The sequence below is a fragment of the Dunckerocampus dactyliophorus genome, chromosome 20 (assembly GCF_027744805.1).
Source record: "Dunckerocampus dactyliophorus isolate RoL2022-P2 chromosome 20, RoL_Ddac_1.1, whole genome shotgun sequence".
Lineage (NCBI taxonomy): Eukaryota > Metazoa > Chordata > Actinopteri > Syngnathiformes > Syngnathidae > Dunckerocampus > Dunckerocampus dactyliophorus.
Window position 1 is genome coordinate 13,323,142 of NC_072838.1, and position 13,778 is coordinate 13,336,919.

Sequence of the window (13,778 nt, forward strand, 5' to 3'; positions counted from 1 at the left end):
TGTGTGTGTGTGTGAGTGTAATTGTGTGATGGATGGACCTCCCTATCCTGGCATGTGTCTGACTATAAGCAGATGTTAACCGAGGTATTTATCAGCATTAGGCGAGCCTGACGTTTCACCCCTGTTCGACCCATAACACTGCTGTTAAAAATTGCGCGTTATAAAAATTCCATTCATTATTTTGTTGTGTTGTATGTTTCTGGATTTTGGATGTCAGGTTTTGTGCAGCAAAAAGGTAACGATGGCCTTTGCATAATTAAGTTGCAATGACAAATGCTCACTAATGGAAGAATCATGGGCATATTTCTACCTGCACAGAGAGGTGGTTTCCCAGTCCAGCTCCCATCGGACTTGCAGGTCCTGTGCTCTGATCCTCCAGCCAAGTAGAATCCGGGCTGGCATGTATAGATCAGTGTGTAGCCGAGGGATGGCAGTTCAATGGCCCGCACGTCCGATTGGGCTGGCAGCTCTGGCTGGCTGCAGTGGTGAGCTGCAGAAATAAAAATGGGGATGAAGGGGGCCAAGATGGAGATAAGGATTAAAGGGAGCAAGGAAGAAAGGAGAGGGTTTTCACGTGAGAGGTTGGAAACAGCCAAGGTGCAGGGAGAGGGATCACAGAAAGAGCAGAAAGAAAGCAAGATGAAGGTAGAGTGTATGTAATATGAAAGCGCACGTTCAACAAACACATTTTATTTTCCAATATAAGCCTGACGTGAGCTTACCGATGCACTCAGGCTGAAAACCACTCCAAGTGAGGTTGGGCAGACAAGTCCGAGAGATAGAGCCCTGCAGCAGGTAGCCTTTTCTGCAGCTGAAGAAAACTGTGCCACTGATCTGAAAGCCGGCGCACAAACAAGGACGTGACAAATATAGCGTAGGATATTGCAAACACTGTATTCAATAAATGTCATATAAAGCACACTTTCTTTATTTTAAAGACGTCTATAAATCTGCTGTTATTCTGTCACAGGGGACTACAAAGCTGCAGCCACTTGGAGCGTCTTTTACAGTTCAAACATTAGCAAACAGACAATTTTCAGTTGAATTAAATGGGAGCACTGCTACTAATATTAATTTAAAAAAAATACTGGATTACTATTACATAACTACGCTGTGATTTTAATGTGTTGCAGATGATCATATCGTTAAAATATAATGAATGAGGTTTAAAAAAAAATGTAATTTGCAACTGACAAAACACCATGACATGTTTAAAGAAAAGTAGCCCGCATCTTGCAATTCAACAACACATGAAAACAACATACTGGCTTCTAAGTAAGGTGTGTAAGAATGTTATTTTTTTGTATAATCTCACTATCCTTCTGGGATTTCCTTTAAAATGTAGCACTGATTCTTTTTTTTTTGTCTCTTATATATGGTTTCTCTCATACCTGATATCCTTGGCTGTTGTTCTGATTACCAAAGAGAGGTGTGCCCGGGTCTATGCAGGTGGTGTGTGTCGGGTCTGAAACGCACACAAAAACAAAGTTGGCCTCTTTTTAATGCACACCATGCGCAGCAATAAATAGTCTCATCATAAAAACACTGAGCAGGATATAATATTTTTCTCAGTGCTGGTACGAAATACTGTCGGTTGTGTTATTGCTCACTGTGATGATTGCAGTGGGGACTGTTTTTGTTGGCGAATGAAGTTTGCTAGAGGCGCAATCTTGCATTACAAGATGTCTAGACGACACTAATATGGAAAAACTACACTCATACCAGGGACTATAAAGTGTTACATACCTATGCAAGAGGGCTGTGTTCCACTCCAAGTGCCATCATATTGGCAGTACCTCCTGGTAGAGCCCACAAGGATGAAGGGGGAATAGCAGGAAAAGGAGACGGAAGAAAGGTAGGTAAAGCCCCGGTCTTCCCTTCTCCCTTGGGCAGGAAAGCCAGGGTCTCCACAGAAAACAGCTGCAAAGACAAAAGCCCCAAAATAATTTGATTTATTTCCCCAAAGGGAGTGAAGCATCCCATAGGGACATACAACATATGCTACACATAACCTGTAGTTGAGTAAAAGAAATGTCACGCATAAGCTGCTTACGAAAGCACTGCGGTTTCTCCCCGCTCCAATTGCCATTGCCTTGGCAAATTAACACAGTGGGCAGTGACAGTTGGTAACCTTGGTTACAGGAGTAGCTGATGCTGGAGCCCCAGTTGAAGTCTGTACCAACCACCTGTCCATTAGGAATGATCGGCGGCGAACCACATACAATTGCTACAAGAGCAGAGAAAGAAATGAAAGGAATACGTAAAATCACATTTCAATTGACCAATTTGTGTATACAAACGCAGTATCGCACAAAAGGAAGCACCCCTCACATTACAGCAAATATATCTTTTAAATCTTCTCAAGGAAAAATACTATAATAATACATCACGTTTCCAACAATGCAATTAATAGTCCAAAACCTTTATGGTATGATTACTGTAACAAAGAGAGACAGGATGTTAAAAAAAAAGAATATTAAATCAAGCTTTTTATTAATTTGTATTTGCATTTAAGAACACATCTTCATTAAAATCCCAAATGAGGGCACTTTAAGTTCACAAAGGTTACTTATAATTAAGCTTTTTTGTTTACTATTTAAGTTATTTGATATGTATTTGTATTTCCATGAGGGATGATCACTGTTTTGGACAGTAATACATCAAATAGTGATGCTCCAGTGCTGCGGTTTGCATCTTTTTCCCAACCAAAAATCTCTGTGCCGGTTTTCTCTGGTTAGAGGGTTTGTCAGGAAAATATGGTTTGTCATTGCACTTACTCACATATTACTTATTGCACTTTGATTTGCTAATGTTAGTTAATAATTATGCACATACATATGTACTGTATTTCTGTTGAGATACACATTCATGTCACACAGACTTGCTATGATTATTTGCTCGAGGATAGAGGCCTCCTGTCTCCAAAACAAGTTTTCCACATGCTTATCACCTGATTCAAATAGCCTTGGGTGTCTAGACAGGTCCTTCATCATCTCTGTCCGTCACGTATGTTTCGCTGTATTAGCTTACATTATAGCATGAATAGTCAGACATTTTCTCTCGAAGCAATCTTTTCAGGGTGTACTGATTTGTCCTCCTTGCATGCAGGTTTTGTTAAATTGAACCTCTCATCTTTCTTGAGAACTTGTCTTGTCTAATGTCTGTTTTGGAGCTAGTAGCAGATTTTCCTTATATTCCACATATATATTCCACAGCGGGTAATTCACAGAAAAAGGTTGCGAACCACTGCTCTAAAGTATATCCAAGTTTCATTGCCATAGTATTGTTGTCCCTTAGTGTACTGTAATAAAAATGGTTGCTGAAATGTGTGGACTTTACTCACTTTTGTGAGATATGATATCTGCACTAGGTAGTAATCCACAACTTTACCTTTACAGAGAGGTTTGGTGCCGTTCCAGGTGCGGTCCTTTGTGCAGACGAGGGTGGAGGCGCGGTCGGCATCCATGGTGAAACCAGGAGAACACTGGAAACTAACGGTATGGCTGTAGGTAAAATCATTCCCGGACCTCACCCCATTGGCAGGTACGCCAGGGTCACCGCAGTTGATTACTAGGGATAATAAAATAAATGATTTACCAGCTGGCTGTGTAGTTCCGCTCTGCTGTAAATATCAAAGACCAGGAACGAGCAGAAGTACAAAACAAAGGCCTGCATATGAAAAGTGCATTTCATTAACATTGTGGCAAATGATGTTTCAGTAAATAACACTTGTTTTGACTGACAATGTCATTTAACTATTAATGTGGTTTGCAGTAGTGCAGGTTGCACTGCATCATAGTGGCAGGTGTACTTTCATTATGTCATTTCGTCCATATTGCTGATTTAACATTGCCATTAAGAAAAAGAGGCATTATATTTATTGCATTACTGCACAAATCTCTTATTTTCGATTTATTTTTTATGAAGAATCAGTTTGTGAAACCAACAAACCATTTCATGCCTGGATGCCAATAAAAAGGTTACACAAATTTCCCTTCATAAGAGTAAATGATAAGCATATAGATTAATTTCCCGCTAGGGCAGTTAATTACCAGAGCACTCGGGCATGTTGCCGGTCCAGGTGCCGTTGATCGTACAGTGGCGGGTTAGCAGGCCCGTAGAGTAGTAGCCCTCTCTGCAGGCGTAAGTAATGGATCGGGAAAAGGTGAGGCCATCGTGGACCAGGATCTGGGCATTCCGAGGAGTTCCAGGGTTTCCACAGGATATTACTAAAGTGACATGATTGTGTGTCAGTGAGTCAGTGGTGCTGGGGAAACAGTGTCAGTTATTATCCCATATATACTGTACATCTGTCCATCAGCTATGCTTGGGACCGCAGATTCCGGACTACTGCGTGCACCTGAACATAAGCTCACATTTAAAGAAAAAAAAAATTCTATATATAGGCTACAGGTGTCCATGTTGTAACATGGCCGTCACTCGTTAGCTCCGAGCATTGTTTAAACTGAAGGGTTCAAAGTGTGTGAAAAAAGTGCTGGCTTATAGTAGGGAACTTACGGTAATTATAAGTGGAGATGTGTGTCTTATACTTTTCAGTGTCTGTAAAGGTTCTGTGCGTCACACACTCCAGCTTGCATCAGACTCTCGGAGCCCCGAGGGTACCGGCCTTCCATAATGACCAGATGTGGTCCGGCCTTTGAAGCCCGTGCCAGCTAAGAACAGGTGGGCGACGCCGGCTCATATGTACACACCAAAGAGGAAAAGAGCCAAAGGGAGACACGACAGAGGTGGTGGCATAAGGAGATGTGTTTGTTGTTTAAAGATGGGGGGGGGGGGATTGCCTGGGAGTGAGGTTATCTACTTTAAAGGAACACAAGTCTTCCTCTTTTCTGTGCGTTCTAAAGATATAAAAACAGCTAAAAAGATGCAGCTAAGAATGCACGTAACGGGAAACACTTATTCTGCCTATAAAGCCTTCTGAAAAAAACTCCAAAAAGCGCTCCATTTACATATAATGTGATGTGCATTTAAGAAAGCCACAGCAACATTGCTATTATTATTATTATTATTGTTAACATTGTTACGCCGCTCAAACTCCGTCCCTGGCGTATCGACAAATTGCCACACCACACCGGCTAGCTACTAATCGGCTAGCGAGTAGCTTCACCACACACTCGCCCGCAGCGTGTAATCGCCTGTTTCTATGTTCAATGCACCTGCGTCTGCTTCATTGGTCAGCATTGTTTTAAAACATCCTCCTCCTCAGTTATTTACAAACTTCCTCAACCCGATGTAATTAACTGAGACAGTAGCAAATTGCTCAATATCATGACATGTTTTCTACTTCAAAACTGTAAACAATGATGAAACATTAGCACTCTGCAGCCAGGTAAACTGCTTCATAGTGTGGGAGGTGACTTTCATGTCTACATTGCACAAGAAATTCACTGAACATCCTTTTTTGACTTTAATAACCTCACATCACAACTCCCTAATGTCTCAGTTATGGTGCCCATTAAACTTCTACTTAATTCATTAAATTTTCCGCCACTTGTCAATATCTGCACTGCGGGTGCCTGAGATTCAAGCAGTCGTCGACTTTTCCCCTTAATGTCCTTCCAACTCTTCATTTGGAATCCCGAGGCATTTCCAGGCTGGATGGGGTGCGTAATCCCTCTACCGTCTTCTGGGTCTGCCCCTGGGTCTCAAAGTCGGATGTGTTCAGAATATCTTCACAGTACACGCAGGAATGCATCCTGATCAGATTGCCTATCGACCTCCACCGTCTGCCTTTGCAGCAAGAGGAGCATTTGTTATGCTCCATTCTCCTTAATACCCAAACTTGGCAGCCGCAGTTTCGAGATTCAAATTTTAAATGAACTTTTAGGCCTTCAACACCATGACACCTATTGATCGCATTCAACCTCACTTACAATGCCCAGACCTTGTTCAATAAGATTCAGTGGCAACCTTGAGACCGAGTTTCTGCAAGATATAATTCTTGATTTTTTGCTCAATCGCAGACCTTGTTTGATCAAACCATTTCTAGGGCCTGCTGTGCAAAATTGACTTTTTTACTTTTTGACTTTCCTCACGGACCTGCCCCTAGCTAGATGAGCCTTGCCCATGTATGTAGCCACCACTTCACGGAGAAAAGCTTTGTGGAAAAGGCTTCACTACACATCTTAAAATAAAGCACGGCACTCTGCAAACTCTCCGTCAGTCAGCAAGTTTGCTCATTTTGTTTTTCTTCAGGGAGTAAACTAATCGTGCATGATGCTACTGTTAAATGTGCACTGTAGCTTACAGATATGCTAGTCATGCAAACGTTTGTGTGCTCACCCGCTCCTCAATGTTATGTTATTGTGTGTCATGTACACTGGCTGGCCAAAAAAAAAAAAAAAAAGATCACCACCTGGATTTAATTAAGTAAATAGGTAAGCACCTCCCATTGGATAATTACTGCAGGGCTGATTATGTTTCAGCTGGTACCGGGTTATTTAACCCTAAGAGATGCAGTGAGTAGCTTCCCATTTGTCAAAAGACACATCATGTGGTCATGGAAAAGACTTTAACATGTTTCAGAAGGCAAGCATGAAACTTCATGCAAGTGCAAGTGTTAGAAAATGTGTTGTATTTGCTCTTCTAAAATCATTCCTTATAGTGAACACAAATTGCTTTTTATGTGTCCTGTCGCACAATGTTTTTAGACTGCCTCATTTTCTAACATAGGATGTTCTATAATGACATGTTTTAACCGAATACTATGTCTAGAAGTCATCCACATGCTTATCACCTGATTCATTAGCCTTGGTGTCTAGGCATGAGTCTGTCCTTCATCGTCTTTGTCCCCCACAGGAGGAGACCGCCCCTCATCTCACATGTTTTCCCATATTAACAAACATTTTAGCATAAATAGTCAGAAGCTAAAAGACGTTTGCTCAGGTTATATTGATTTGTCTGCTTTTTTTAACAATTTAACAAGTTTTGTTCAATTGTACCTCTCATTCTTCTCAAAGAACTTGTCTCATCTCTTATCTGTTCTGGCGCTAGCAGCAGTTTCCCTTGAAAAACACTGTTGGACCTTTTTTTATGGCCAGAAAGTGTATGCCATCTATTACATTGGACAAGAGCGAAGTTACAGTGTTTATGTAAAAAGTGGATAAAGTGCACAATTGCAAGTCAGAGATACGCATAGACAAACAGTAGGTCTTACTGAAAGCACTTTTTTTTTTCTTCTGTCCTGTCCAGCCATTAGGGCAGATAGTGTTGTTGATCTCAATGCCCTTACGTGAACCGAAAGCACTTCTAAACTGTCAGTGAGTGGATTTTGGCCTCCAATACACTCTTGTGGGCCCTCAGAGACTAAAGTCTAAGAGAGACTACTAAAATTGTTGAAAAGTTGTTGAAAAATATTATCACATGGGACCTTTACATCCACACATCTTCTACATAGAACAATTCTTCAGACACAATAAATGAACATCTGTCTTCCATACCATGACACTCAGGCTGAGTACCCAGCCAGGTTCCATTGGCCAGGCACGTTCTCTCAGGGGAACCTTTCAGCATGTAACCCGGCTCGCAGCTAAACCGCACCACACTACCAACTGTGAACTCATCTCCCAAACGGATGCCATGCACGGGAACACCTGGATCTCCACAAAGGCCTGCAGCGTCCCCTAGGGAGGTTAAAAGAAAGCATATACAAAAATAAAGAGCGCAAAGAAACAATCCCCTTAAGTTTTCAGCAACTTCAGACTTGGCAGAAATGTTTGCTGTGATGGATGTTTTCCGATTCGAGGACATTAATGCTGCAGTTGGATCAGGGCCACAAACCATCCACCTAAACGAGCTTTTCAAAATAAATTTCATTAGGGCTATTTGTTAAACATGCAGGGAACAACCTTGTACCTCATTGACAAATCCTACTTTTAAAACTACTCTATCGATTTAGTAATAGCACTTATTGCTGCTACATCCTCGTTTCCCAATGTTGGCTTGGCTTTATGTCATTTTAATGCATAGCTACAAACATTTGACAGATCTAGATAGAAATGTTGCCCACTTCGGGAATGTGTGTAATCCGTGGGTTGCTCATGATTGTTGTTAATTGTGACATTAAACCTACAGCATGCAATCAAAATGCCAGTCGGCATACATTATGTACCTGTGTGTGATCATTACTCTTGGCTGGACTGTTCATGGACTTAACATTTCTATAGGCATTTGGTGAATTTATACACGTGAGTGTGTAAGAGAATGGCTTAAAAGAAAAAGTACGGGGGCTGATGTCTTTTACTGAGCTTCATAAACAAGCTGGGATGTGGGCGTTGTGACTCCTCTTTCTAATATGAGTGGATTAAAGCAGTTTTATGGAGGATCCTTGCTTTGCCCTTGAGGCATGTGGAGCCTCTCCTTTGGTTCACCTCCTTTGACCATTACCAGCTAACATCTGCCTTCAAAACTCCTTATTTTTCGGCCTGATATTTAAATGAATGATGTTATCTTACTCATTTGACTTTTATGATCAAGTGTGGCTACTTATGCTTCCAAAGTTGGTCAAACTGGGAGTACCAGAGCAGTGTGGTGGTGAGCCGCTCCATTGCGCATCCAGCTGGCACATGCGCGTAGTGTTGCCAATGATGGTACGCTGGCCGATGCAGCTGTAGCGGATGACCGAGCCCACAGTCCGACGGTCGCCTGAGATTTGGGCGTAGGGGGGTATGCTGGGGCGGTCACACAACACCACTTTCCAATGGAAGCAGAGTGGAGAGAAAGAATTGAACCTGTTATTGTGGAATGCCTTTAAAATAAATGGGAAAAAGTAACAGCACATTTGAAATGGCTTTTAGTCCATATTAATGATAATAAATATTACAGTAATCCCGTATTTATTGTGGTTAATTGGGTCCAGACCAGACTGCGATCAGTGAATTTCCATGAAACAGGATTCCTTATTTATAAGTGGAATATTTCAGTTTTTTCACTGCATATGTTTACGACCTTCTAAATCTGTTTTTTAACATTATTTCAGCCCTCTAAACATAAACTAACACCCCTATAGTCACCTTTACACTTTTATTACCCAATATAGTAAACATAATAAGAGTAAATAAACCATTTAAGACATATATAAAAAACTTGCCCGTGTGTGTTGCTATAAATGTGCTCCCTAGGGGAGAAGAGTGAGCGGCGGCCATGAAGTTATGTCGGGGGTTCTGAGTTGAGTTTCAGATTGTCATGGTGTACGGCCGCAATGGTAACCCGTGTTTTTATTTGGGTTTTTTATTAGGGATTATTGTTCTGATTGAGAGATAATTCAATCCTGCAATAAAAGCCTGTTGTTGTGGCGATCAAGTCTGGTGTTTGTGTGTTTCACCGAACATTACTGACACCTAGTGACTAGTGTAGAATACAACGTCAACGTCTTAGAATGCGTATTTTAGAATGCCATATATTTGTATTTTAATTAATGTAGCCATTTTTATGCTTGGAAATGCTTAATAGGCCGTATTCAACCACAAAACATGATTTATTTCATTAATACATGTTTGAAAAACCATGATAGAGTAAAGTCGCAATTTCGCCAAGTGGTGAGGGATCACAACAAGCTAAAACAAAAATGGCAGGGGGTGTCCTAATTTTTCACAGCTGTATTTCTTTCTTGTATTTCTTCTTGTTTTTGTCAATGATGACGATGACAAAATTATTCTGTTGATGCCTTTTTTTCCCCCCAAGACAAAAATGTTATGGTAACAAGCTAAACATGGCTGTTTGATAACTAAGACATGACGAGATGTGTGTGAGTTTGCGTTAACGAGACAGGAGTGGACGAAAATGTTAGTGGGTGGTCTGTCAGGTGTTCAAAATGTCTGCCAATTGTGCACATAATGTCTGTCAAAAGCTAAAAAGTATCAAAATTGAAGCGGCGCATTCATTCGAATGTAAATTACAACAAGTCATGTCAACATATCTTATGTTATTAGCCAATCAGCTTGTGATAAATTTCATACTTAGCAACATCAATTTGTTCATGTGTACGATACTGTTATTTGTAGAACATGTAGGGATTTTTGTGTATGCGCTGTCATGTTGACCCATTTGTGAGTTAGTGTCTGAAACGTGGAAGGAAATGTAGCATTTCAGACCTGTTGCTGTTCCGCATGTGTGTAAAATGTATAAAATGAACAACTCACTTGGCTTCTGTGTTAGTAGCATGCTTACAATGAAGTCAGGGACACGCACGGATGCACGCACACACAAACAAACAAACAAACTCAGCAGTATAGATCCATTATCATTTTGGCCATTGCTCAGAAAGAAAGAAAAAAAAACATGCTTCCTTACTGTGTTGGCTGTGCTATTATAGTATTTTCTGATAAATAGCCAACCCCATGACACTGTTATTAACTCCAAAAGTTTGGACCCCATAAGTCAGATTGATTTCTCACACAGCACAACTGTAACTGCGTATTTAGATGAATCACCCCAAAATCTGGTACACACTTTTAGGCGACTGACAATGTCATTTGTAAAACTTCAGCGAGATTGGTTGAAAACCAAAATATATTTGCACAAGCACGGGCGAGACAACTAATTGGCCATCACTGATGATCAGACTATTTGCATTGCCTACATGGTAGTGTGTCTTCCAAAGCATTTTGAGCACCACCCATAGAGGGCGCCACAGACGTCATTTACAGAGGCAGCATGAAATGCATGTTTATGACCAGGGTACTCACAAAGGCACTTGGGCAGGGAGCGGTCCCAGGTACCGTCGCCTTGACAGGAGATGGAGTTCGTTCCCAGCAGGTAGTAGCCTGGGTTACAACGGTATGACACAGTGGTCTGGAAGCTGTAGCGATGTGGTCCACTGGTTAAGACTTGCCTGACACTATTCTCCACATGGCCTGGATCTGTGCAGTTCACAACTGTGGGTGGGGAGGGAGGGCAGAAGTTGAATTGTAGTTTGTTTTCCACCTTGGATTAATCTACTTATACTCTTCAGACAGTATTGGGTGTCTTGACTTTAATCTCCAGCCCTGTTTTGCTGGTTTCAACCTCCCTGCCTCCATTCATCCATCCATCCATCCAACACAATCCCAATTTCAGTCGATGAACAGAAACCGGAAATAAACATTTGCTTCATTAGGGCCAGTCTCCTGCTGGCCGTCGTGGTGCAAAGACGTTGATGGATGGAAAAGCTTGAAGGGGGAGGAAGCACCCTGATAGTTTAACTCCAGATGGAGACAGCTTGGGAAGGGGTGGGGTTGGAAGTGAGAGTGAGCGGGTTGTGGTACAGCTCGAGAGGCTGATGGTGTCGAATATATTAAAATTCATGACTGGATGTAAGGCAATTACTTCTGCCGGCACTGATCCATCTTGAGTGTCTCACCCAAGCAGGATTTTCATATTGCCTTAACAGTGTCAGAGTACAGTGACTAACATTTGCTGCCTGAAAATGGAAACTACAATTAAACACACACTGATGCCAGATCTCTAAATGGTTCCCTAAAACAGTGCTTCCAAAGGAGCCATTATGTCCCACTTTTCCCTGTTTATATTTGCCAGATTCCAAAATGAGCTCATTGTATGCTAATAAGCCAAAGAGCTTGCTCATTTTCACACTCCTAACCTGCAGCACCTTCGCCCAAAAATACTCACACAGATCCTTTTTGTTCTTTTATTGAGGGCTGACCTGATGTGCATTATTTAAAACCTAGACAGTAAATCCCCGCTGTTGGTGGGGGTTACGTTCCACGACGAGTACTTTTTTGGCACAAGGCTTGCTCCTTCCCCTCCAAACCCTCCTCCTAGCTTGACATTGACCTCCTACTTCAGATCAACATTTGCACTAAAAGTGACTGTTATTAGATTAAATTCACTCCAAAACCCTCCCCTTCTCTCTTCAATTGCCATTGTTCACTCGTGACACAATCCAGGTTTTAAGCCTGAACTATGCCTCACACACTTAGTATAAAATATATTGTTACTCCCCAAAAAATGATCGCCTTTATTCCTGTCTAGCGCTAGAGAAAGTGTTTCTCCAAACCGCGTCTACATCGTCCACAGTGCTTGCCTGTTGTACTTCCAGTAACAATAACGGTAATAATATATTAGCTCTTGTTCACCTTGCTGCAAGTTTTGAGGTCGGACTGCAATAAAAAGTTGACTGTCGAAACTAGCGCCATTGTAGCCACACAAGCAGGGTTCCACCATCTTGCACTGACATTATCACGTGAGTCGTAACTTCATTTTATTTACTAAAGACTGCACATTAGTGAGGAAATGCTCAGTAAGCACAGTCTGTGCTGTGTTAACTTGAGATCAGCTAGTATTCCTCACGCGCCTTTGTTTACGATCTCAACGCCGCTTGCGAGCACTTCTGCCCGGTGGCGTGGTGTGTGTAGACTCCTGTACTGCAAAATTCAGTATTCAAAAGCTCTTCGCGAATGTAAACCAGACCCAATATGAGCAATATAATAACTACAAAACTGCAAATCTAGAAGGGACACTGGGCTTTGCTGTCTGTACGTGCCACCATCTTGCATAAGTTTAAGTCTTCTGTAAAACGCACACGTCATTTTCAACTCTTCATTAACACAAATGAGGCTGAATTTGTATCAAAATAGGCTATTTTATAACAAAAAAAGACATTCTATGTAAAACTGTCTGCTCAGCAGCAGCCGTGGGCACGCCCATGTAGTCAGAATGGTACAAGCTTGACACATGACATTTTCATATGATTTGGCTGTGAGATTGATAGTTGAATCAGACTCCTCCGAATCGAACTGACAAATAGCCAACTATTCTAAGACATCCCTAATATACATGTACATTTTAAGCATTATTTTCATGTAGTTATACATTTTTACTGACTCAGTGAAAGAAATGCGAAAAAAAACAACATATTTTTATTTTTTATTTTTTAATTAATATCTCATTTAACCCTATTTGAATTAATGTCAGTGGTGGTTTATTTGTTTTGGACATGCTTAATAAAATACATGAAGGGACGGCACTTCCACAAGTCAAGATGTCCAAAATGGGTAGGGAGAAGCAGAGTTTATTTAATTGTACCCCTTCTCCATGTCTCAGCAATTTACTTTGTTCACAACGGGGATGCAAATGGATAAAAAAAAGGAGTAATTTATCTGTTTCACTTAAAAACCCCGTCCAGTTCTACCTCCTCTTGAACCCCTGCCAAGTAATGGCCTTGTAAGTGGCACATTTTTCTCGTCTCGTGTCGCCTTCTTATTAATGAAAGACAAATAAACATGAGTCGCCCAAAGGCAGGCGCTGTAGCTGTGACTCAAATTGGTCGTGATTTGTGAGCGCTCCACACGTTATGGATTGAGGCCGTAGACTATTTTAGCCAGTAGAAATCATTATCTTTGTTTAACTGACTCCTGCTCCACCTCTTTGAAAAGAAAAAGTTAAGAGTTCACGGAGGAGAGGCGAGGCGAGATGAACACGCAGCAAGGACGTGGTGGATTGGCCTAAAAAATATACCTGTGACTCTAATTAAGGTGATAAATCTGATTTACAAAATGACCTGTAATACTTGTATTAGACGGTGAAGACAACGGGACATGCTAACATTCACCCACACACTCACAGTGCCACACAGCTCCAATGCTCACATGACATAATTAACTCATATTACACCAAAGACATTTAAACGTTTTTATAAACCTGAACGCCTGATCACAAAAACAAATGTCTTTTACATTTTTTTCTTTTTTTTAAGAGGTGAAGACGCAACTGCACAGTAAGCAGTTTTAAGCCATAAAAAAGGCCACAAAGTGGCAGAA

At 41.3% G+C, this 13,778-nt stretch overlaps 1 protein-coding gene across 2 annotated transcripts in view; it reads right to left on the reverse strand.

The window, feature by feature from the left end:
* Nucleotides 1–13,778, reverse strand: part of csmd2 (CUB and Sushi multiple domains 2) — a 201,408-nt gene that overhangs the window by 14,228 nt on the left and 173,402 nt on the right. Inside the window, exons 56-65 of one of the 2 annotated variants that reach the window (XM_054764766.1) lie at nt 10,707–10,895; nt 8,539–8,712; nt 7,461–7,643; nt 4,053–4,229; nt 3,391–3,570; nt 2,054–2,227; nt 1,747–1,920; nt 1,392–1,465; nt 723–834; nt 311–490 (exon numbers count right to left, since the gene is read on the reverse strand). In XM_054764766.1, the coding sequence (XP_054620741.1) occupies nt 311–490; nt 723–834; nt 1,392–1,465; nt 1,747–1,920; nt 2,054–2,227; nt 3,391–3,570; nt 4,053–4,229; nt 7,461–7,643; nt 8,539–8,712; nt 10,707–10,895 (1,617 nt within the window). The remainder of the gene's footprint in view (nt 1–310; nt 491–722; nt 835–1,391; nt 1,466–1,746; nt 1,921–2,053; nt 2,228–3,390; nt 3,571–4,052; nt 4,230–7,460; nt 7,644–8,538; nt 8,713–10,706; nt 10,896–13,778) is intronic. The other variant, XM_054764767.1, reaches the window with a different exon arrangement.